The sequence below is a fragment of the Hippoglossus stenolepis genome, chromosome 21, assembly GCF_022539355.2.
Source record: "Hippoglossus stenolepis isolate QCI-W04-F060 chromosome 21, HSTE1.2, whole genome shotgun sequence".
Classification (NCBI taxonomy): Eukaryota; Metazoa; Chordata; class Actinopteri; order Pleuronectiformes; family Pleuronectidae; genus Hippoglossus; species Hippoglossus stenolepis.
Window position 1 is genome coordinate 7,660,145 of NC_061503.1, and position 24,525 is coordinate 7,684,669.

At 40.9% G+C, this 24,525-nt stretch overlaps 3 protein-coding genes and 1 non-coding gene across 9 annotated transcripts in view; 2 read left to right on the top strand and 2 right to left on the bottom strand.

Moving 5' to 3' along the window:
• rhbdf1b (rhomboid 5 homolog 1b (Drosophila)) overlaps positions 1–12,888 on the bottom strand; it is a 32,565-nt gene extending 19,677 nt beyond the window's left edge. For 2 of the 6 annotated variants that reach the window (XM_035146602.2, XM_035146598.2), the window contains exon 1: positions 12,585–12,886. The gene's annotated coding sequence lies outside the window, so the exon portion shown is untranslated. Of the gene's footprint in view, positions 1–5,401; positions 5,555–12,584 lie in introns of those variants that run through there. The other 4 variants (XM_035146603.2, XM_035146604.2, XR_004694496.2 and 1 more) reach the window with 3 other exon arrangements.
• Positions 12,889–15,030: 2,142 nt separating this feature from the next.
• trnai-uau lies at positions 15,031–15,124 on the top strand. Its single transcript has 2 exons — positions 15,031–15,068; positions 15,089–15,124. It is a non-coding gene; the product is annotated as a tRNA-Ile (tRNA).
• Positions 15,125–16,639: 1,515 nt separating this feature from the next.
• zgc:163057 (Hemoglobin subunit alpha-D-like) lies at positions 16,640–19,131 on the top strand. The gene is made up of 3 exons (XM_035144821.2): positions 16,640–17,032; positions 17,639–17,843; positions 18,301–19,131. The coding sequence occupies exons 1-3, from the start codon at positions 16,941–16,943 to the stop codon at positions 18,427–18,429; spliced, it is 426 nt and encodes a 141-aa protein (XP_035000712.1). The 5' UTR covers positions 16,640–16,940; the 3' UTR covers positions 18,430–19,131.
• Positions 19,132–23,233: 4,102 nt separating this feature from the next.
• Positions 23,234–24,155, bottom strand: hbbe2 (hemoglobin beta embryonic-2). The gene is made up of 3 exons (XM_035145878.2): positions 24,016–24,155; positions 23,676–23,898; positions 23,234–23,468 (listed from the first exon to the last, which is right to left on the bottom strand). The coding sequence occupies exons 1-3, from the start codon at positions 24,105–24,107 to the stop codon at positions 23,340–23,342; spliced, it is 444 nt and encodes a 147-aa protein (XP_035001769.1). The 5' UTR covers positions 24,108–24,155; the 3' UTR covers positions 23,234–23,339.
• Between the last annotated feature and the right edge of the window lie 370 nt (positions 24,156–24,525).

The window sequence follows — 24,525 nt, forward strand, 5'->3', positions numbered from 1 at the left end:
GAGGAGACATACACGTAGAGGATGCAGACAAAGATGCCAATTGGCGAAAAGTGCCAACGCTGGTGTCAATATGCTGAAAACCTTAGTATTCCAGACATTTTCCTGTAGTTGTGAACGTGTCTGACCCGGACAATCTCCTGCTGCTTTCTTCATGTGTAAAATGCAAAGTCCGGCAAATATCCAGCCCCTTTTCAGCACATTTTCTGGAATTTGTGTCTGAAAACTGCTTTAGAATTACATCTACTGTGCAAGAAAATGTCAGTAAAAGTTGAGAACGTCAAACGGTGTTTTAGAAACTTGAACTCCCAACAATGAAAGCATTCTATAAAAACCGTTGTCTCCTTCTCACCCCTGTCACCGTTTGACAAGTATCACAGGAAATGCGAACCTCTGGTGCAGCGCTGCAGCCTGTTGTTTCTATAGGGGCCTGTGGCAGAGCAGCAGAGGAAATGGATCCTCTTTACATATGGGTGACATCTCCTGACATGCCGAGGCGGAATTAAACAAAGGCCTTGGCACAGACGCCCGACTTGTACTGACACTGCTCCTCGACTCGTTGCTCTTTGAGGCACGAAGTCGCTGTGGCATGGAAACTCACTGTGACTGCGCGTCAGCGAGCTTTAATATTCAATGGATCTTTATGTGAAGCAGTCCAAATCCTAATCTCTGCTCTGTGTCTTTTTACTTTTGGAACCTGTCACCATCGCCCACTCGCTTTTTCCCTTCCCGTTTTCACATTTTCACTCCCCTTATTACTTTTTTCTGAAACTATTTTTTTAGTTTTGATGACCACTCATCTAACAGTAGAGTTTTGCCATCCACCCATACAAACACGCATTCATATAGTGCATCTATGTGCCAGCTATCACACAGATGCACATGTTTTGCCCAAGGACACTTTGCCATGCAGAATGGGAAAGGCTGGCATCGAACTGCCGAACAGCCTTGGTTACTCTGACTTCATTTGTTGAATGTGGTTGCTCTGCTCTAATAGTCCGTACAACCCGCCTCGGGCAAGAAGCTGAAACCCAAATTGCCCCTGACAGTGTGCCAACAGTGTATGAATGTTGTGTCATAGAAAAAAATGAATGAGTGGGTGAATGCGACTTCTACTGAAAAGCACTATGAGTGATCGATAGGACTAGAAAAGTGCTGTATAAATACAGTCTATTACCTCTGGGTGCATTTTAACACTGTTTTTAACTGTTGTCAGGACAATGAGAAGTGCGCGACTGAAGCCTCTACACTGGTAAACACACTACACACATTTGTTTCTTTTAAATTACCACATGTCTTGGCTAACAATCGTAAATCAGGAATGGAGGCTACAGGCTATTATAACTAAAAAGAAGAGAAATGCAAGTATATTATGTAAATATATTATACATAATGAGAATTATAATTCTTAAAAGAATGAAACAATGGTTAGAGATTTGACGAGGCTTTACATGAGAAACTCATTTGGGACACAAAGAAATAAACCTTTAAATAATTCTTCTGATTTGGGGAAAATGTTGCATTCGTCTGATCTAATCCTTCCTTCGCATTAAAATCCTGCCTGCTGAATCTCTTTATCTCAGGTTTTTCTCCACATACATTAAAAGGGAGTTATGCTTTGTGCTTTTACTCTTATATCCTCCACCCCCCACCACTGGAATATGTCCATTCTGTGCTCTCAGCTGTGCCAGATGTTACAGTACAGTCATAACACAGTGGGTCATTTCCTTTCTGCTTGAAGAGTTCTGTTTTACTATAAATGTGTGTGTGTGTGTGTGTGTGTGTGTGTGTGTGTGTGTGTGTGTGTGTGTGTGTGTGTGTGTGTGTGTGTGTGTGTGTGTGTGTGTGTGTGTGTGTGTAATCTGCTGCTACCCATACAAACACAAATAACTGATCAAACATCTGCCACAACAGAAGCAGTTATGTCGGTTGTGGAAATCATCAGCTCTGAGAGAACAAACACAACATGGTAACTGGAGAGAAACAGCATCAGCAGAGAAAACCTCAGAGCATTCATCGTTTCCTCGCCAACACTTCATCTGAATTGTACGTTAAGGGTTAAGGGTGAAACCAAAATCTCAGATTCTTTTTTCTTCAATGTGGCCCTAAGGCTCCATCAAAATACACAGATGGATTTATGCAGAAATCAATGTTTTATTCTATCAGGCGTTTAATGGTTTTGGAGCAGACTGAAGCTTATCACTGCAGAGGACAAAATGTTGTCATGTGGCTCTGTTGATTCTCTATTCTCTCATGTAGACTTATCCCTCAACACTGGATGGAGGATGGATGATGGATGGATGATGGGAGGATTGATGATGGATGGATAAATGGATGGAAAACAAACCAGCTGCGGGCTGTACTTGATCAAACATTGATTTCTAACTCTGTTATCTAATGATAACATCAGTCTATAGTTTATTCTCTATGTGTTTTGTTATCCTCCATAACCCAACAACAGACACACACTAGGTCTTAATGAGTTAAAGCCATCTGTCTAAACATTTGCTTCGATTGTCTTGTGGTGTGTGTATTTACTCGACAGTGAGCAGATCATTAGTCTATCAGCCACTGTGCTGCTACACTTCTATTTTAATCAGAATGCTGGGAGGCTGGAACGTGTCCCACCCTGTTAGACAAACACAAAAAAAACACACAAAGGATGTGTGATACTGCACGTGTAGAATTTTATGTGACACCTTGGAATAATTAATGCTAAAAAAAAAAGAAGAGTACACCCAGGCTGATTTGTACAATCCTGAAACCTTAATGCCTGTGTGTCTTCAAATGAAGAACACATTTCCTAAAACCCTCTTACCTCCTGTCACAGAATACCTCTGAAGCCTTTGACGGCTTGTTTCCTCTATTCTCACTCCCTGGTGACGCTCCGTTTTCTCGGATTCTACTGAGGAGGAGGAAGCATTTTTTTTTTCTTCCTCTACACATGTGGGAAATCAAAAGCTTCACATCCACTTCAGTAGAAAACCAGTGTTCTTCTCACCAGGTGCCGTAAAGCTATCTCTTTCTCTGCCATTAAACAGTAACTAGAGATCTTCCGATACTGATACCAGCATCTGAAATGTGTCTGACACTGCTGATAATACAGGTTTGGGTCAGGTCGAGGAAGCAATTCTCAATTCTGCCTGCTACAGACATGAGAAATATGGCCATGGAGGTTAGGCTGGTTGTGTGGCCACGAGTGTGTTGTTAACATGGTTTATGAATCCATGCTGTGCTGCAGTATAAAAGGGTCCCTCTGCAACCATTACCCGTGAATAATGAATCACACAGCATGTCGGAAATATTTACTCTACGAGGAGCAAATCTCGTAAAAAAAACTGTAAACTGCTCTCAGTGAGTTAACAAGGCAAGATAATTATTTTACTGAACAATGATGGCAAAGCTTTTTCATGCACCTTCCTTAAGAATGTACAGCATAGAATTCCCATGTGCACTATGAAGGGATTTGTTAAAGCCATTTTTTTGTGTTTATTGCAAATTATATTTCACAAATTTGATAATTTTGTGAGCTGATGTAAATTCATATAACTCCCCAGACTGTTTGTTGTTGGTTGGCTTGTTTGTTTGTGAGCAAGATTACACAAAAATGATGAAAGAGAATCAGGCACATTTAAAGAACTGATATGTATGGGTGTGTGAAATGTTGTGCAGCTGATTTAAGGAGACTGTTGGGCCCTGGTGTAGGTATGCGCTCTACTGGGTGTCATTCTAGTTTATGATTTGATTTTTAAAAATGTCAATATTAATCTGCAAAGGCAGCTCAACTGTTAGCAAAAATAATTTAGTTACATCCCTGCGTTTTCAGATGTATATTCGGAGCTGCGTGTGCTTAAGAAAGATGCTCTCATGTCCTTTGGCCTTAATAGACAAGGGAACAGCAACAGAAAGCTGCTTAAATATACAGAGATAAACATAAGCACAGACAATCAGAGGGGGGCAGAGGTCAGGCACACTCGCTTTGTCTGCTCCTCTGCGCAGTAATCTTTCTCCACTACTCAACCAGGGGAGCCGGGGAGATTTAATTGGCAACGTGAAACCAGGACAAGAGCAGAGAAAGTTAAAAATCCACGGCTACACTCCCCCCCACCCCCCACCCCACCCCGACTCTTGGCTTTGCATAATAAAAAAGGTCTCAGATCTTTGTTAGTCAGAAAAATCTCGAGTGAAAGTTGTAAAGGGATGATTAAAGGTTTGGCAAAGGCTCGTGCTATCAGGTGTTTCCTGCAGTAGATTGATATGTGGCCTGTGGGGAAGCTGCTTTTAAATACCACAAGCAGTAGACGCACGTAGTCACACCTCGACCTACTGCACCTCACCTCACACCTACACACCTCTGACGGAGCCGTCTGCACAGGAAGGCAGGAAGGCGTTTATAATGATCTCAGCACATGACATGATCAAAGTCAACGCAGAAAATATTGTAAAATTCTACATTTTCAAAGGTTCTTTGTGAATTAATGGCAATGGTCTACCTCACATACAACAACAAAAGTTCACCATGACCATTGACCTTTGAACAGTGTAATCTAATTACTTAATCTTTGAAAACATTTCGAGGAAATTCCCTCAATGCAGACTTGAGAAAAACATGTTTTTGAGGGCACTGTGCCCGTGAACTATGATCTTCGACCACTAAACTCTGATCAGTTTGTACGTGAGTATATACAGAAATTAAAGAAATTCCCCGAAGCGGTTACTGAGATATCGCGTTCACCAGGGGAATAAATGTGATTTGTGAGGTCACAGTGACCTTGACCTTAGGCCTTCCACCACCAAAATCTTATCAGTTCATCTTTGAGTCCAACTGAATGTTTGTACCCAATTTGAAGAAATTCCCTCAAGGTGTTCTAAGAATATCGTGTTCATGAGAAAGAGATGGACGGACGGATAGACAACCAGAAAACATAATGATACCGAACACAACCACAGGCTATAAAACTCAATAAAACTTCACACTGCCTCTTGTCTGCAGATGACCTGGTGTGTCTGAAGGCACAGAGGAGAGGAAAACACAAAAGATGGAAAGAGATGAAAAACAGCAGAAATAGGACTGTATGTCATTCTAGGAGAAGATGAAAGCAGCGAAGGGAGCAGAAACAAAAAGCAAGACATGCAAGTAAAAAAAACCACAGGAAACCACTGCAGCAAAGCAGAGAATACACAGCATGAGACTGTGCCGAGGGAGAAGACAGATGGACGAGAAAGAGACAAACTTTCTCTCTTAATCCAAAACATTTGTCTACCTCGCACATGCGTGTCTAAACAACATGTGACAGCTATTTGCATAGTTTCAGTGCGTGGGCTTGCGGCGCGGTTCAAAGATGCAGGACTGTGCGTGCATGAGTGCGTACACACATGCATGTTTCTGCCTGTTAATTCATACCTCAGTTAATCCGTGGGCATGTCCATCTGTCTTTCTGTGCCAAGCATCTGCATCAGTTTACCTGTTTCTGCCACTGAGACATAGTGTTTAAGTTGAGTTTTGGTGAAGCTGCAGAGATAACAGTAAATGAATCCTGCACCACACTAACCAGAGATCTTATCTGAAACTGGTTTACACTCACTTTTGACACAATACCACAAAATGCTGTTACTTCCCCTCCAGTGCAGAATGTTAAATGCAGAATGTTATGGCGCCAATGCTTCTGAGCTGCATGCTTATGGTTGGTGGAGTCGATTTATCATTTGGCCAATTAAAATCGTCCGATTTGAGCATTTCCCAGACTGATTGGTATCTGCGTTTTTTATGTTTGCTGATTTGAACACTTTTATTTTACAGAATAAACTATGCTGAAAAGATGTTTTATTATCTATATTATTTAGTTGTATTTATTTAGTCTTTTTTTTTTTCATTGTTATTTATAATAAGGTTTATGGTTAAACTGTAAAATATCAGAACTCAATTAAATGTATTTGTCATAAAGGCTTGATAATGACATCTTATGAATCATTGCCAAATTTTAATGTCGGCCGATATATCAGTATTATATATACGAGCTATTTTTATTGAAAACAACACTATGAGAGCGGTGAGTGTAAATCAAAACATTAAATTCAAAATAATGAGCCATTTACACTTTTCATTTCATTTGATCCATTGTTACATTGATAATACTAATCATAGCAGCTGTGATTCCTCAAAAAACATCATTGGCATCATTGAATAGGTTTTATAGTACTTGATAACTTGAAGGACACTCAGAGAGCGATTACCTCCACCAAGGCTAGCCCCCGACCTCGCAGTGGGTCCTGGAGCCGCCGAATTTACTCCAGAAGTTGATGAGTTCTTTGTTGGCCCCATAACCACCTTTCCACTAAGTTTCCAGAAAATCATTCAATAGTTTTTGAATAATCCAGGTAACAAATATGAATGAAAACATAACCTCCTTGAAGGTAATGACGTGATCAGATCAGAATTACAAGGAAAACATGTCTATCTGCAAATCTAGTTTGATTAATGGATAAACAGCAACACAGTGGCAGCTGCAGTGAAAGCAGCAGAAAAGGCTTGATGGAAAAACTCTCAGAACAAAAAAAGGCAGCATTGTCATTCATCACTTCAACTGTTCCAACGACTCACAGAGCTGGCGACTGCCAAAACCGCCACTGGAGGAGAGAGCATAATGGTCTCTCAGCTCCTGTGCCAGGTATCAGTTCTGAGCAGAGAGGACATGTGAAGACAACAAGCGCGAGAGACTGCAGGAGGAAGTGACAGAAGATGAACGGATGAAAGACAAAAAGAGAGGAAAGGGAGGAAGACAAAGCAGAAAGAAGCAGACTAATGAATAGAGAAGGAGCTGGACTGAGGGTGTCTGTTCTACACTGCTTCACAGCCAATGAATAGATCCTGAATGAAAAGTGCAAGTGGAAGACGAAAAACACAGAATAAAGTAAATTGATCTCACCTTCTGTACACTTAAAGCATATTATCTACAATAATTCTTTAAATATGTATGATATGGATTGCTTGAATATGTCCAAATGTAAAATGGACGTCAACATTTGACATGAACTAACACCAAACAAGAAACAGACATGGAGACGCAGACAGTCAAAGGTTGACGGGCAGGACGGGACACAAAGAGCTCAGCTGAGTCGCATATGGAGCGGTTTTGTGTTTGCCGTGTGGTGACAGGAAGGTCACCGTCACAATAAGTGTCTAGTCAAGTATGGCCTCGCCTGGAGACATGAAAGGGCCTCCTCAGCGGCCATTCATCCCTCCTTCCTGCCGTCCCTCTACGCAGCCAGCAAAGCCCCATGCTGCGAGCTCCAATACAACAGCTTCCTCTGTTGGCTGGCCTTCTATGAAAAGTTAATCGTAATTGCCCACAGATGCCACATTAGAGTACGATCGAGGGGGGAGAGAGATTTGGCTCTGAAAGGAATACTTAAAGTGGGAAGGAAAAAAAATGGAAGTCATATCATCGTGGCTTCACAGAAACACAGAGACGTTATTCAGGATCATCATGGAGAAGTCTGAGGTCCCTCAGGAGACCTCTGGCCTCTGACGGCACTGTCGTCAAACACACACCGAGGAAGAGCTTGGAGAAGTGCCACATAATAAGCAGATTAAAATTCCTTTATGACAAGACGTTTGCTATTCATCCAGAGATGTTGTTACAGTTCAAAATAAAGATCAACTATTTCTTTTTAAGAAATCTGAAAGAAATTGACAAAATCTGGGAGTGGACCAGACTGACATTATTTCGAATTTTCATTTGTGAACCCCCATGTCCTCCATGTAGGTGGATGGGACATGGACCACACTAAAAAGTCAGAGTATTCTCTCAACTTTGGTTTCTATCATTTGAATTAGGGTTAGGGTTAGCTGGCTCTAAATAACGTCATCCGTGCAAGATGGAAGTGTTCAGATATTTTGGCCTTATTTCTGGATGGTGGGAGGAAGTAGAAACTCTGCGTCCAACTTTATATACAGTCTGTGGTTCAGACAACTAAAAGTAATAGATAGTTATTGATTAGTCTATTGACAAACTGTTTTGACAGATCAATAATTTGTTTTAAAAGGAAAATGCTAAATAGTTGCTTGTTGTATCTTCATATGTCTGTATTTGACACAGTTTTAGTCGCCTATGATAAACTAAACATTTTTGTGTTGTGAATTGCTGGACTAATAAAACAGATATTTTTAAGGATTAAACAATTAATTTTGTCAATCAAGAAAATAATCTGTAGATTAACTCATAATGAAATGACCTAAAAGAAACTGATTAACACTTAATTTAGATAGGTAATGGACTGAAATTGCTAAAAGCATTGGACAAATATCCATGGTGTGTAGTATCGTATTATATCATATTGTTATCATATAATACCTCCTGCATCAGAAGACACATTCAGAAGCAGCTTTGCTAATGTTAACTCTTCATTAATTCTTCTAATATGAAACATGTTTTCGCAGCTTCAACCGATCAGACTGAAACCTGGTGCTTTTTATTGAAAACCTTCATAAGAGGGACGTTTCAAAGTCACTGCACATCTGCCCATAATGCATCACTGCATACCCTCATGTAAATGATCCAGTCGTGACCGCTCAGTGACCTCTGTGTAGCACTGTACACTCAGTGATCATACAGTCGCATTTCAACCTGCAACAATCTGTCTGATGTTCAGTACCTCTTCTGTTCATGGACTCACAATCCCTGCAGCTGTCCTACTTCTGTCTCCGTGCTGGGAGAGGGAAATTAAACCAGCAACACTGTAATGAGACTTTAAAGAAAAAAGAAGGATTCAATAATACTGGGAGGAGGAAAAGAGGGTGAGTCAACGTTTCTGTCCCTGAAATGTAGTGATTGGTTTTCCTTCTGTAAAGTGGAAATAACACACGTGTATGAAATTGTGTTTTGTGATTAATGTGCTCTGGCAGCACAGGTGCATCTGCCATCGCTGACACGGCCGTTCTGGTTTCAATTGAGCATGGTGACGAAAAACGAAAAGCATGACATACACAAACTGAAAGAGACATGATGGAGAGGCGGAGAGGATTAGAGAAATCCTTTTCCAGATCGCTGGGGATCAGGTCAAATCTTTCATCAAATCATTTTGTCTTTTACCGAGGGTGAAGCAAACCGCACGATACGATTACTCCTGCCAACACCTGCTCAGACTGAAAGGGACTGGGGAATCGAGGCAGAGCACGGTCATGAGTCTGACGAACGAGAATGACTCTCAGTGGGGCGCAGACCTACACCAAGGCCCAACTGTCCCCTTCAATAATTCATCATGAATTATTCCCAGGGAAATCACAATCTTGTCTAAAGAAAGAGATAATACAATTCTGAATCCTTCCCTTTGTTTGGATCTGTTTCAACATTTACCGAGTTCTTTCTTGGCCCATGTCCCATCCTTCCACCAGGTTTCATGGAAATCTGTTCAGCAGTTTTTACGTAATCCTGCTGAAAAACTAATAAACAAATGAACTTACAACCTCCTTAGTGGAGGCAACCAGAGCTGACAATTTGTGTTTAACTCAGATGCTGTGCAGATGTCTGCAGCCATCTCTTCCTTTGTGGGGATGTCACTGTCAAATCACACACTGCCGATCTACTGGTAACATTTTGTGCAACAAGTAACCACAGAGCACACGTCAATCTTTTTTTTAGCTGTGATGAATCATTTTGTACAGTTTGAGCAGGAAATAAACCAACGTATGCACACTGAGTTGCATCATGCACCATGAGGCTGTACTGCACAAACTATAGCCTGTGTTGATGCGTCACTAGTTGTCATTGCTTTGTTTTAAGGGGCTACGTGCCAAACAGTAAGAAAACACTGCCAAAATGTACAGGTTTCAGCTCACAGAATATTTTTGATATTTTTGTAAATTGAAGATCTTTGAGTTCCACACCTCTGATTGATTTAAGAAATCAAACAAGCTGGAGACAAGTCCCTTCAGTTGTGACGGGGATCTTTGTGACGGGTCTCTGATGCCATGTGAGACAACAGTGACTGATAGCAAGGAAATGAAAGATAAGAAGTCATCTGATCGCCTCCGTTATTTTAAAACACGAACTCACATAACAACATAATTAAAATAGCACCAGTGCCTAGATACTGCTGTCAAATGGACATGCTTCATGAATTATGAACATAAAACATTGTGAATTATGTATACACAAACAGAAGCAGAGGAAAATCTTATCTAAGCAGCAATTTAAAAGAATGTAGTAATGCAGTTTCCTGACTGGTGAATCTTAGATGACAGATCAAGATCAACTTGTGCAGTGACACAAAACAGCAGAAAGATAAACAGAGCGACTTGTAGGCACATGAAGGTGCGTTTCTCCTCTGGGAGCAGCAGCTCGGAAATAAACCCGCTATTGTCGGTGCTAGTGCTCTATCTGACCTGTTCAAACCTGCTGTTCAAACATGGTAACAGAGAGACAAAACACACTCACGTGTGTGTGTGTGTGTGTGTGTGTGTGTGTGTGTGTGTGTGTGTGTGTGTGTGTGTGTGTGTGTGTGTGTGTGTGTGTGTGTGTGTGTGTGTGTGTGTGTGTGTGTTCTTTTGCTTTCAGTTGTAATTTAGGCCACATCCATACTAATGTTATTATTATTATTATTATTATTCATGCACACTTGATCATGTGTGTGCTAGTGTAAACAGGAAGCAGTTTGTCTAATGTGCTGCCAGTTGCTTATTTACCGAAAATACTACGTACAAGAAATAACAATGAAAAGTAAGAGCAGGGATTTCTTTTCTTGGACCAATGACAAGTTGGATCTGTTTCTATCAGTAAAGGTTTACCAGGTTTTGCCTTCGCCGCTCATAGTGGAGTCATAACTGATCAGAACCAATCAGGAATTGATTTTTGCCCATCCAGACTACAACGCAGCCCCGAAGTTTTCAAACTAAAATTTGTCCAACAGCGTTTCCAAACATCTCAGTTTTAGGCATTAGAGTTCTAGTTTTCAGGTAAGATTAAAATTAAGATTATTTTTGGCTTCGGGAAAAGGGGGTTAAAGCATCATTTCACTTCAAAAAATATATTTTTCAAATTTCATTTTATATTATTTTATAGACTTGAGGATTTGTACATGTGCATATTTGGACTAGCGGGTGTTTCTTGAGGACGTTTAACTTCTCATCTAAGAGGCACATTCAAATATGTCTTCACGTCAAGTTTGCCATCCACACATGTACAACTCCTGTAGATACCAATTCAAATTCTGTGGATTTTCATTTATCCTAAAGTAACCCATAAAATCTGGAGGCATAGTTTGTAAATAGAAAAATAAATAATCCATGGCTGTGAATGGGAAGCCAGTGGTTTCCAACATTCTCTGAGAATGTTTTAAAGTCAAATGTTTTTATGTTCACGAAGTATTCCAGTGGGATGCTTTAAATATTAATGTGCAAGTTAACCTTCATTTTCCTTCCAAAGTAAAACAAACACACAGCTGCTATTAGTTTCAATAATTTCGGTTGATAAAAGCAATGGAAAATAATCTACAATCGCTGCTAATGAACATTTAAATAAAGGGCTGCGTCTTGAAGGTCCTTGCAGCTACTAAGAGGCTATATAAGTGTGTGTGTGTGCGTGTTTGTGTGTGTTGTGCGCTCCTGCCATCTGGCCCAGAAGTCTACTTCCTACCCTCTTTCCAAACAGGAAGCCAAAACAAATCCTTGATGGCACGGGTCAGTGCTTTAATTGTCTCCTAAGGATTTCTGTGCAGACAGCAACCGAAACGTCTCCTACATCACACCAGCACCAGAACCTGCAGCACTAAGAGATCCATTCATCATACAGTACCAACCTGTCCAGCTGCCGGTGTGAGTGTGTGTGTGTGTGGGTGTGTGCTTCATGTACTGTATGTGCATGCACCTTTAATGTGATTACTGCAGCAAACATATAGAGGGGATTCTAAGGGTTACAAGATATTGAAATCCTTTTGTTCTTCTCTTTTCTCTGTCACACACACACACACACACACACACACACACACACACACACACACACACACAGTTGCGTCTCCGTGTCTTCTGAGGACTAACATCGATTTCCTGGAGAGTTGCTTTAAACTTAACCATAGTTACTATTTGCCTTACCCTAACCTTAACCGAAAACCAACCTAAACCTATCTTAACCTAACCCTAATATAAGATAGACCTAACCCTAACCTAAACGTAACCTTAAGCTAACATAAACCTGACCGAACCTAAACTTACCTGAACCTAAATCTAACCTTAACCTAACATAAACCATAACCTAAGCCTAAACTTAACCTTACCTTAACCTGAGTAATACCTGGACCTAACCCAAACCCCAACCCTGACCCTAGCACAAACACACACTCACACACGACATTTTACTTTGAAAGTCAATCCAGATGTTGGGAGGCCTGGCACATCCCAGAGTGTGTGTGTGTGTGTGTGTTGGTGTGTGTGTGTGTGTGTGTGTGTGTGTGTGTGTGTGTGTGTGTGTGTGTGTGTGTGTAGGATGCTGACAGTCTCCCGCCCTTCCAACAGCACCGAGGTGTACAGAGAATGACAGCCGGCGTGAGAGGCGACACATCCCGGTCATGACCCACGCTCTCCCTCCGCTTACCTTCAGCGCTGGGTCCGGTTCCCTGCGGCCCAGCTCGGCACGGAACGGAACGGCTCCTCCGCTGCGGCCGGTGTCACTTCATAAGTTATCCGCCGTCACACTTCACGCGCGCACGAGTACTTTCACGACGAAGCGCGCGCTCCAGCTGTTACAGGGGGCGGTGTTCACGTGCCATGCAGGTGTGGAATGCCCGGTTAGTTTCGGTGGTGGGTCACACAGCGGCTCCTCCGTGTGTCCTCTCGCCGGTCCACGGTGCTTCTGCTGCCGCCTGCCGCTGCTGCTGCTGCCGCTGTCATCACCCGAGCGAGCCACCGACTCCAGCCGGCCTCACACTGACGCCTAGCGGTGATACCGAGCAACGACAGGCTGCGGTTGACTACAACCTGCGGCCGTTCTGTCCATATTAGGTTTCACATAATTATGAATTAAGGAGAAGTTATTCAATATGAATGAACTGTTACATAGAACGGTTTTATATTCACACTTATTAAGAAGCTAATGGCATGGATGCTTTAGTATAGTATGTCAGATTATTAATCTGAGGGATGCAATGTTGTTTTTTATCCATTTCTATGTTTATCAATGTTTTAGGACTTCAGAATATCAGGTCAAATACACCAAATGCACATGTTATGCATACATTACAACATTACAAATAAAGCTTTTGTTAAACTGCTAAATCAGTAAAGTATTTCATGAACTATGCATGGAAATTACATGTTTTTATTCAACAATCTGCACATATGTTGAAACAGTGTTACAGATTGACAGATTCTAAGGCAGTAATAACTCTTCATCACCCCCCATTAGCCCCTCCCAAATACATACTCTTTATTTTTTTTTCTTTAACCAAAACGTTATTTAGAAACAATAAAAATGAACAATGTGTTTTCCTACCTGGTGACATCACTCCTGTTTGGGGTCAAGTGGACTCCAGAGTCGACTCCCTCCATGTCAGACGGTCACAGAACAAGTTATAAAACTCCAATAACATGTGTGAGATTCTTTTAGGGGTTGTGCTGTGTAAAATCCACTGCCAACCAGCCACAGATATACGTAGAGTAGCCCATTGTATTTAAGTAGAAGAGGCCCAACACTCTCCTTATGAAACCACATTTAAATTCACTAGATCAGGATTTTAATTTCAATAAATATCAGTCCCCTAAACATGGGAAAGTGTTACATGCACTTACATCTTTTAAATGTTCTGTGTGTAGAATTTAGTGACATCTAGTGGTGGAGTTGCATGTTGCAGCTGAATACCCCCACCTCACCCTCCCCTTCCCAACACTAAAGAGAACCTGTGGTAGACTTCAGTTGTCATAAAAACTCAAAAGGTGTTTAGTTTGTCCAGTCTGGGCTACTGTAAAAAAAGAGAGGACCCGCTCCCTGTATAAAGTATTTAAACATAAAGGGCCCATTCTAGGGTAAAGAAAACAACAAATCGTACAATTTAGATGAAACAGACTAGTGAAAACACCAATAGGTTTTATATTCAATTTCTGCCAATAGATCCCTTTCACCTAAATCTTAAACACTGGACCTTTAAAAAAAACTCTTTCAGTAATTTGGGCGGTGCTGCAGTTGTGGTTTATTCTCTCTCACATGTTCTCCCCCCTGCAGGCTCGGTGTCCTGTTCCTCCGACCCCCTCTCTATCTTCTCACTGCCCTCACCTTTGATGGCTTCATCTGACCACCATCTCTCTCACCAACCCTTTACTGCTAACCACAGCATTCAGTCCATGCACCAATGTGGACGTCTGGTGTGAAAATATGCAGCACACAGGATACAGCTCAGAATGACAGATCATTATCAAGTCCTGGCCAGGTGTCTCTGGGTGTGGTTGGGATGAAATCTCACATTCCATGTAATTTTTCATTTTTGGGTGTGGTGGTGAAGAGCTGAAAAATATAAAGGATGCAGTTCCTGCTTATTATACTGAGCTATTATACATGTGAGATAGCAGCAAAGACTGGAGGAGGGAGGCTCTGCTAACACACTTTTTTTATCTATTTTCAGACACAAATATTTCCGGAGGTGTATTTTTGTTTCACTTTTTCTACTCAGTTCAATTACAGCTCTCGGCACACAAACGTCTCTCCACATTAAACCCTGTACAATCAATTATCTTCTGTGAACTCTCTTTGCTCTTTGTTGTGCTGAGTGAGAGTCACACAACGTGCCGCACATACAGAGAGCTGCTCTCCTCCTGTTGGAGCTGTGGTTCTCAAACATCACTTTGAGAACCCCTGTTTCAAACACACATTTGTTTATAGGCTATTTGTTTGAATGTGATCCATTACAGTCATGTCTTGATGTCATGTTAACTTCACAGTTGTGATAATGTTACCTTTGAGAGATCATAATATAAGATTTTAAACTTTTACTTGACCTCCTTACCTTCACAAGAAATGAATCTGAAAACAGCCCAGATGTGTTTATCAGGCTCCAGTGGTGCAATCGGTCAGGACACAGTACTTATAAGACAGTAACCTGCAGAGTGATGCTGGGGTTGTGAGTTCGAGTCTCACCTGGAGCACTTTTATCAGGACGGTTCATTAAGTCAACAACAGGCTCCCAGTCCAAATCACTAGTCATCAAGAACTAAAGTGATGATCACATTACTCAGTTGGAAGCCTGCACTATTTGCCTTACAAGAACAACTTTGTCAGTGCGAATGAAGCATTATAATAACTCGTCTTATCATTTCGTAAATTACGTCATACCTTTTACCTCAACCTTTTTCTATAAACACTGGATGTCTTGCATTATTCAGGTTAATTACTGTAGTTAAATGTTATGTGTGTGGTGTGAGTGAATAGTTCAGTGAACCTATTTGACAGTAACTTGCAGAGTGATGCTGATGCAGTGATGCACGTATCATCAAATAATCACTCAAACAAATCTCTAATAAATCTATATTGTATATATGTATATTTACTTGTAAAAGTTGAGACGGACCTTTGTGTGTTTTCTTTATGAAATTCCAAGTAGAAATGAACTGATCACATCAGTGTGTTGAATATGGACATGAATGAATTTAGTCAAGTCAGATCAACTGGTACAGGAATACAGTTTCTTCACTTTCACTCTGAAAAGTCACATCACTTCCACCTGCTGGCCAACACGTTGCTCTCTATTTACATTCATATTAGATCAAGATCTACAGGTGCACATTTTAAATCCTCAGAACAACAAGTTCCTGCAAATAGATTTTGTTCCACAAAAATAAAACATGTGTATCATATACATAATTTCAAAATAAAACCCCTGGTAGAAAGAAAAAGGAAACTAAGAGAATAATAAAGTATGAAATAATCAAGTTGAAGTAATGCTATAGAGTGTTATAGAGTACTGAGTGTTTGCTATGCAGTAGATATGACCACATTGAACTAAAAGCATGACTGTTCATTTTTGTGAAACACACCTCATGAGGTCGCCTTCTTGTGCTTAGTCAGCATCCATCATTTCCCTCGTCTGGTTCAAATCTAAATATAAACTGATCAAAACTCAATCAAAGCCACTTTTATAACAAAAACGCTGCATTTTTGTTGGATCCAAAAGAGGAGCCACATGATTTTTAATGATTTTATATTGATGAAGTGAGAATGACCATGACTATGCATGCTGGACCTGTGCCCACTGTGGCGTGTCCAGCAGCTTATGGAGCAGTAGATAGGAGAGGGTGAAGGAGTTTATCAGCAAAAACCTGCACCAAACTGTAACATATCAGCTGGATTGAAAAGCCTGACTCATGCTTTCATGTATGTCTTGGGTGGTCAATGTGTAGACCCCCCCCAAAAAAAGAGAAAGAAAAGAAGAAGTCCTCACTATGTCAAAGTATTTAAATAAGTGCCTTAATGTCTGAGATTAGAAAGAAATGCTTTTTTTTTAACTTTTCAGTGGGTCTATGTTATTATTTGGTGGCTGAGAGAAATCTGAACCTGTTGAATTCTGATATAAAAACAATGGTGGCAGCTTAACTGACCATCACAGGAAACCCCTCATGATACTGACAGAGCAGCAGCGTGACGCACGTAGAGCAGCAGATAGCGCGGGGGTGCGCAGCCCCCACCCTGCTACATGGCCCTGGCTGCTGTCCGATAACACACAGGAGGAAAACAACAACAAGGCTGCAGCCTGAGACCTGTTCCACCGTGTTTTTATCCACACAGGGGATTATTACTTCTCACCGATCCTGTCTGCCTGCGTTTTTCGGATCAACCGCGTCAATGTGGCGATAAAATGGTTGATGGTTGCCCTTTTACGCACACCTATTTTTGAATCTACCTGTGACCAATCAGCTCTCTGGATATTCAGCCACAGGCCATTGTTGGTCAGTAAAACAGGCTGCGATGCTCTCAACGAGGGAGAAGGAGCTGATTGCACAAATATGGGAAAGGCTGACTCCTGTGGCAGAAGACATTGGCTCAGACGCGCTTCTTAGGTAGGTTCATTTAGACATTTCATAAAATACGAACCTGCTGTCGTTGGAATAAACTATTCAGTTTCTCAGAAGAGTGTGTGTAGCATTTAAATCTGATGAGATATTGGAATTATAAATGGTTAAAGTCAAACAGGTGTAACTTACCTCTCCTGTAGAGAGCTTTTGTTAATGTTTGGTTCAAAAGACTAAAACTCATCACCCTTTATTTATTATTTCATCGACATTTGTTAGTGATGATTTCTATAACAAGTTATTAATATTCATAACTTCAAAGTAAACTACAAATAATTGATAAATGATTTATTAGCCACTGTTAAAGTAATTAGTTACATGATATAAACCCCATATGGGATTTTGGAAAGCATCAATTAAAAGTAAATATATAATAATCATAATCTATAATATAATATATGATATATGATAATTATTGATAATGCATTCATGATTTATGATGATGATGATGATGATGATGATGATGATGGATGTGGTGGTGGGGGTCAGTCTCCCATGTGTCACCTCTACTCAGATGTTTGTGGTATTCCACTCATTAAACTGAGCAACAAACCCAGAGCTCCAAATGAATCCCAGTGTTCCCTTCCTCCACAGGATGTTCGCCTCTTACCCAGGCACCAAGACGTACTTCTCCCACCTCGACATCAGCACCCGCTCCGCTCACCTGCTCTCCCACGGGAAGAAGATCGTCCTGGCCATCGCAGAGGGAGCCAGAGACATCAGCCAGCTGACCGTCACTCTGGCTCCTCTGCAAACGCTGCACGCCTACCAGCTCCGGATAGACCCGACCAACTTCAAGGTGCAGGTCCCGAGACATATCTGAAATATATACTAATGTTAGTTCCAAGAGGAAAACTGTAGCCAAACAAATACTAAGTGTCTAAAGATAAAGTTTGTAGTGGAAATCTAACAGCAGACATAAAAAGGATGTGAAATGGCTACAGGAAGTGTTCCGGGTTTCCTGATTAAAATGACTCGGACTAGTAAAGACACAAACTGAGAGCAGCACCATGGTTAACTCAAACATACATACATTTTAAATACCAGTCCTCTCTGAAGTTGAGCTCCTTTGGAAAATGAAACAATTGCTGCCTAGTGTTCGGATGACCCACTGCACATTCCAGTTTATTTATCCACGTCTCCTTTCAAAAGTTAATCAGGTAGGTTTTCATGATGTTTTCTCACGCTGCAATCAAAGTATAACTGGCGTCACTTGGTTTTCCCTTCACCTCTGCACCTCTCCCCCTCTCCTGCAGCTCTTCTCACACTGTATGCTCGTCACCCTGGCCTGTCACATGGGCGACGACTTCACGCCAGTCGCACACGCGGCGATCGACAAGTACCTGTCAGCGTTCGCAGCCGTGCTCGCCGAGAAATACAGATGAGACCCAGCCACGTGTTTCTAAGAAGTTTATGAGACATTTGTGATGCTATACAGGATAAGAAACATGTATGTAAGTTTAGTTGTTGTTATGTAATGTTGTGTAATAATAAAAATGTCCACTTAACATGCAAAAATGTATGTTGTATAACAATAGAAACTCTTAATTATGCATTAAAAGAATTTCCTCATGCAGGCACTGACGTAAAATGAAGACTGTGTCATTTAGTGCAGTGTATGGCCGAGTCTCAGATGTTACATGTTTATTTAAGTATGTTTCTACATGTAAAAACATGTGTTCAGTGTGTGAGGAACATACATGACTGTGTTACGTGTGACGTGTGGTGGAAAAATGAATACAACCCTCATGATTCCTGACTTTTCTAATCTATGGAAGTCAGAGGCCTAAGTGAACAATGAACCTTATACTCATAAGAGAGGGAGATCAAGCATATTTACGGGTCCCAGTGGTTGGATCCATTCAAATTCCCCTTTCCTTTCACTTCAATGAGACTTTGACGGACAACAAGGTGAATATATAAATTCACAATCTCTTACTCCAAAGCCCCAAATCCTGTTTTCTTCTTCCGTATCAGAAACAAATGAAGGACTCACAGTTGAATGTTACAGTGGTGAACAGGGAGTTGCTGAAGTAACATCTTGGGACTGTCTTTGCTGTTGAAATAAAAATGATATGAATTCTTCAGAACATAATCCTATCCAATATTTGCAAATACCATACTTTAGAAATTTTTTAGCTGCTGAGTGGACTTTTTGGTGAAGGGTTTTTATAATCTTCTTGGTCAAAGGTCAAGAATGAAATTTCAACCTCAAGCCAATATTTGCCCTTAAACTGTTAAAAACTACTATTTAACAAGATTCCATTTGCTTCAAACAGCTTTTATGACTTTAAACACTTGGTGTCACATTCACACGATTGAAAACAGTGTATCTTATCTATTTTTACTGACCATATACTGCTTCACACTCTGTAATGCACAGATAAGTCTTCCCACAGCCAATAAATGCGACAAGGAGCTAATATCTAATCAACTCATTGGTCTTATTGATAAACACTTCTCTTGCTGTACATATCATAACAAGTTTTGGTGATTGCAAAAGCTGTAGTGTTGTTAGCTTGTAACTGGGTCACTCTCTTCCTGCGACACGACAGATAAGAAAACAATGATTGCCTCTGAAATTCACATCTACAACACATTTACCCAATTTATACCAAGCAAGAAAGGTTTGAGTAATTATTAACGGTATATATTGTTATCCGGATAGGAAATAACCTGTATTACGAAGTGAGATTTGGATTTTATGTATCGAATATGACGCCTCTAGACTTCTGTGTTCTCTCTTTATCTGGGTCAAAGTGGTTTACTGCTGTGTTGCGTGATGGAAATGCTCCTATCAAGAACGTCTGTTTCCCTAAACATGGTGAGCAGGATTTTTGCATTGGTGAAGTCTTACTGTATTGTACACAGTTAACTGCCTATTTTAATGCCACTCATAAAAAAGTTGTGACTTTCTGTTTTCCTATATAATGAAGAGAGCTGAGGTATAGAGAGACACTTCAGACTTCATACACCTTCATAACATAACAATGAGATATTATAATCATTTATTAGGGCCCGAGCACCGAACAGTAGGAGACAGTGGGAGGCCCTATTGAAATTGTAAGGATTATTATTAATTTTTTTTTTCAGGCAAATGAATTGGCTTTTTGAGGGCTTTAACATGCTCAAATAGTTACCAAAGTTTGCAGAAAATTAGAAAGTGGTGAAAATGTACGTATTCTGGAGTAATTTTAAATGGGCGTGGCAAAATTCAACAACAAACTAAAGCCCTCAAATTCTCACCAAAGCATGTGCTCACTGAGTGTCAGGCCAAGTCCAAGAGTATGGAGGCAAGTCTGCACCAGGAGCCACCTCAGCCTGAGACAAGCTGGAGCAGAATGGTGGAGGTGGAGAAGGAGAAGGAGAAGGAGATCCAGGCTCTGAAGGAGCAGGTGGAGCAGCTGGAACACCAGCTAAAAGACAAAGATGGTCTCATAAAGAAGGAGACCAAGAAACGGCGTGCTCGACTCAGGGCCTACATTGACTGCATGGCCGAGCTCACTGAATGTCAGGCCAAGTCCAAGAGTATGGAGGCAAGTCTGCACCAGGAGCCACCTCAGGCTGAGACAAGCTGGAGCAGAATGGTGGAGGTCGACAAGGAAAACCAGGCTCTGAAGGGGCCGGTCAACCTGCTGGAGGTCGGACAGAGGAGGCCGATGGTTAAGCTCATTAACAAGAACCAGCTCATCACATGCGAAACCAAAAAAAGGAGAACTCCCTAAATCGGCTGCCCGGGCTTGCGCACTACAAAAGAAAAGGAGCATAGGAAGAGTCGGGGCTGGAGGTGAAGCAGGAGGAGACGACTCCAACTATGGGACTGAGCTGCAGAAAGGTGGAGGCCGAGATGAGCTGGTGGAGAAGGAGAAAAAGGTGAATCAGTGCTCAAAGAAGAGAGGGATGATTAGACGTTTCCCTTCACCAATTCTTACCTCACCCACTCCTTCCCTCCTTGCCCCCGCCCCCCTCCCCCGCTCCCCTTTGGGCAATATTATAAATATTTTAATGATGTGAATGTTGTAAATATGTTAAATTTTGTGAATAAATATAACTAGTACAGTAACATCTACCTCTGTCTTTCTGAATATAGATACAGGATTCATGGCCCTGATCAATTAACACAGTGTTGGAGTGAAACAAATCAGTGTGGTTCATTTAGCGTGCCACTATTCATAGCAACACAGCACAGCAACAGAAGACAAACAATGTTTCTTTACTTTTTTACATTTGGTCTAATCTATACATTAATTATGAAAACAATACAATAATAATAATAATAATAATAATTAATAACCTTGTCATCAGTTAGTTTTCAAATTTAATTTAACTGTTTGCTGATGATAAATGTAAAAATCACAACATTAGGCAAATCTGAAGATTTCACAGCATCTTTTGTGTAACAATGTCTATTTTAAGTTGTTCTCTTGTTTACAAATGATACAAAGATTTGTTGGAACCATTTTGAAACAAATGAATAAGTGGAGCTGTAATCATTATGATGGAATGACCAGAGGTAATAGAATCAAACTGCTCAGCTTTTTTGAGTGGACTTCAATCTGACAAACAGCTGGAAACCGCTGCAGGTGTCAAGAGGGAAATCCTTGGCAGTGGTCTCAGGAAAATCTGTGCATCCAGGATTTCAGATCATTTCATGATCTGCTCCATCTTTTAACAGGTGGAATCAGAGGACGAGCCAGAAAAACGATTTTTCTTCGTCCTGTTTTTTTGGGCTAGTGATCACTTTCATAACGTATTCAAGTGGTGCCCCCTGCTGGATGGATTATGAAGTTGCACACTTTGTGAACGACGGCTCCATTAGGTGTGTTGATGATTTAAAAAATAAATTGACCTCTAGTGGGATCTGTGGTGACTGGGTTCAGTGTGATGGGTCATGTTATGGTTGAGGTCAAGACCTCAGTGCTCACTCTGTCAGCTGGAGTAAACAGCAACATTTTTCATGAGTTGTTTTTCTAAATGAAAATTAGTTTAAAAATGTATTCTAATATCCATGAAAGTTAATGTTTGTCAGTTGATTTACATTATTTAACAGTTTTGATAAAGAAAGAATAGAGACTTAAGAAAAAAATAATCAATAAAAACAGAGACTGAGGAAACACGATCTCACCAATTTGCAATGAGGAAACAGGAGAGACAGAATATAAAAAAGCAAAAGAGCTTAATAAAAAGTCAATTGAATATAAATAAATAGACAGATGAATAAAAATAGAATTAGATGATTAAATCCCATAGCCTATATGTATCCTACATGTATTAAATTGAGTAAAATCCTCTATGTGTTCAAGTAAGAAGTTAAGTACAATAATATATGTGTATTAAAAGGTAAATAATCAGAAAATAGTCAAACAAGTGAATTTAAAATGGGATATACCAAATAGTAAAACCACAGTGAAATATAAACAAATGGAGAAATAAATGTTTTTTTTTCAAAGCCAGACTAAAAATGTAGCTCTTAAGTTTTCTTTTAAAACATTATTAACACTTTGTGCTGAGACCATGGACTGTTTTATTTATTTTTTTGATATCTTATATATATATATATAGCTAGCCTTTTGCTACACAGCAAAACCAAGGGCCTAAACAGTAATTCAGTAATGTCAACGTTTGTTCATGTCTTTTTAGAAACCCTTAAATTAAAGTTTCCATCTGAGAACTCACCCAATCTCCAGAGACTTTTAAATGTGTGTCATGTGCCACGTTGAAGAAGTGACTCTTTTGGTTGAAATGAGGTCACTGTATTTTTCTCTCTGTCAGCTGTCATGTTGTCCTCATGTGGCTTTCAGCATCACGGCACACTGACGCATAGGGAGGGTTGTGGCTCTTATCTGTTAGGAGCTATGGGGCTTACGTTAGGAAAATATGTAAAGATTTTACGCATTAAACTCGGAATAACAACAATGAGGTTGGTAAAGTCTCTAGAAATGCAGTGGTGCCATAGTAACAAGTTGCATCAGTTTTTATGCAATTAATATATTTTAAGGTATCATCAGCCCAGTTTATTATAGATTTCCTCTATACAAATATAATTTTTTTTTTATTGTATGTATTTTTCGTATATATTTTCCTTTTTGGGGTCTGTAATGGAGCCTTTGCGCGCCCCCTCAAGCGTGCGATGGCTGTGCGTAATTGCGCACTCGAACAAGAAAATAGAAAACAGATGAATAGTTGATGTGTAGTTGAATTTTATTTATTTATGGAAGAGACGCATGGGCCTGACACATGTGAGCAGACGTTATGGAGATCTCCTCCGGGTGTCCAGGTGCGGGGGCGGCGGGGCTTAGTGGTACTGCCTTCCCAGAGCGGACACCACCACGGCCAGGAACTTCTGAAACGCGGACTGGATGTCGGGAGTGAAGCCGTTTCCCATTTTGGCGGCGATGACGATGGTCAGGCAGTCAGCCAGGAGCTGTAGAAGGAAGGGAACGAGTTCAATTAATCGTGAAGATTAATGGTTGGGAATGTTACGCGCATTTGGCATCATGGAGAATCTTTTCTAAATGTGTTTCCTTTGATTTTGGCACGACTTTGGCACAAACCCTTGAGTACAAACAACAGCAAAAGTGTAGGATCTTTGCATGATTAAAAACAAAGTTGTGGATTGGCGAGGCTTTACCCTGAAGTTGTCGGGGTCCACGTGCAGCTTCTCGGAGTGCAGGACGCTCAGCTCGGCGTACGTGCCTCTGATGTCGTCCATGTTCTTGACGGCGCGGTCCAGGCCGTGCAGCACCTTGATCCCGTGGGCCGCGATGGCCGGGTTGGTCTTGATGGCCTCGGCGTTGTAGAGGTTGCCGAAGGAGCCGAAGTACCTCTGGGTCCAGGGGTAGACGATCAGACACCTGGGGGGGAGGAGGGAGGAGGAGGGTGCAGGTGTTGGCACCAGAGGAGGACGCAAGCATTTAGAAAACATAAAGCACTAATTGCATTTGTGTTTGAAGAGCGATGCCCCTCCATACCTGCTCAGGGCTTTGGGTCCGATATCGTCATAGTCCAGGCTGGAGAAGATGCTGGTGATGATGGCGCGCTCCTGCTCAGTCCACTCAACCATGGCTGCTCTTGATTTTTTTTTTTTCTCAGGCTTCAGAGAACGAATAAAAAGCTGAATAGTGCCTCGGTTGGACCTCTAGGTCTATTTAAATGTCCCAGCGTGGCCTCCACCCTGCAGGAGAGGGCAGCTGTGATAGGCTGGAGATGATGCGTCTCAGATAAACCACTTCTCTGCAGACTTCTCCAGAAGCTTCTTTGATATTTTGCTGGTGCATTAGTGTTGCAGATTTACGGAGATGCCAAAGATGCACGACACCACTTTGGTGTGCATGGCGATCAATTTGTTCTGCAGGGCAAATTTGAGAAATCATTAGATCATTATTGTTTGCAAGATGCACCTTTATTTGGATAATTTAAGCTGTTAAATTAAAATAAAAAGATTAAATAATAATTGTGCACGTTGGAAAACAATGCGAACT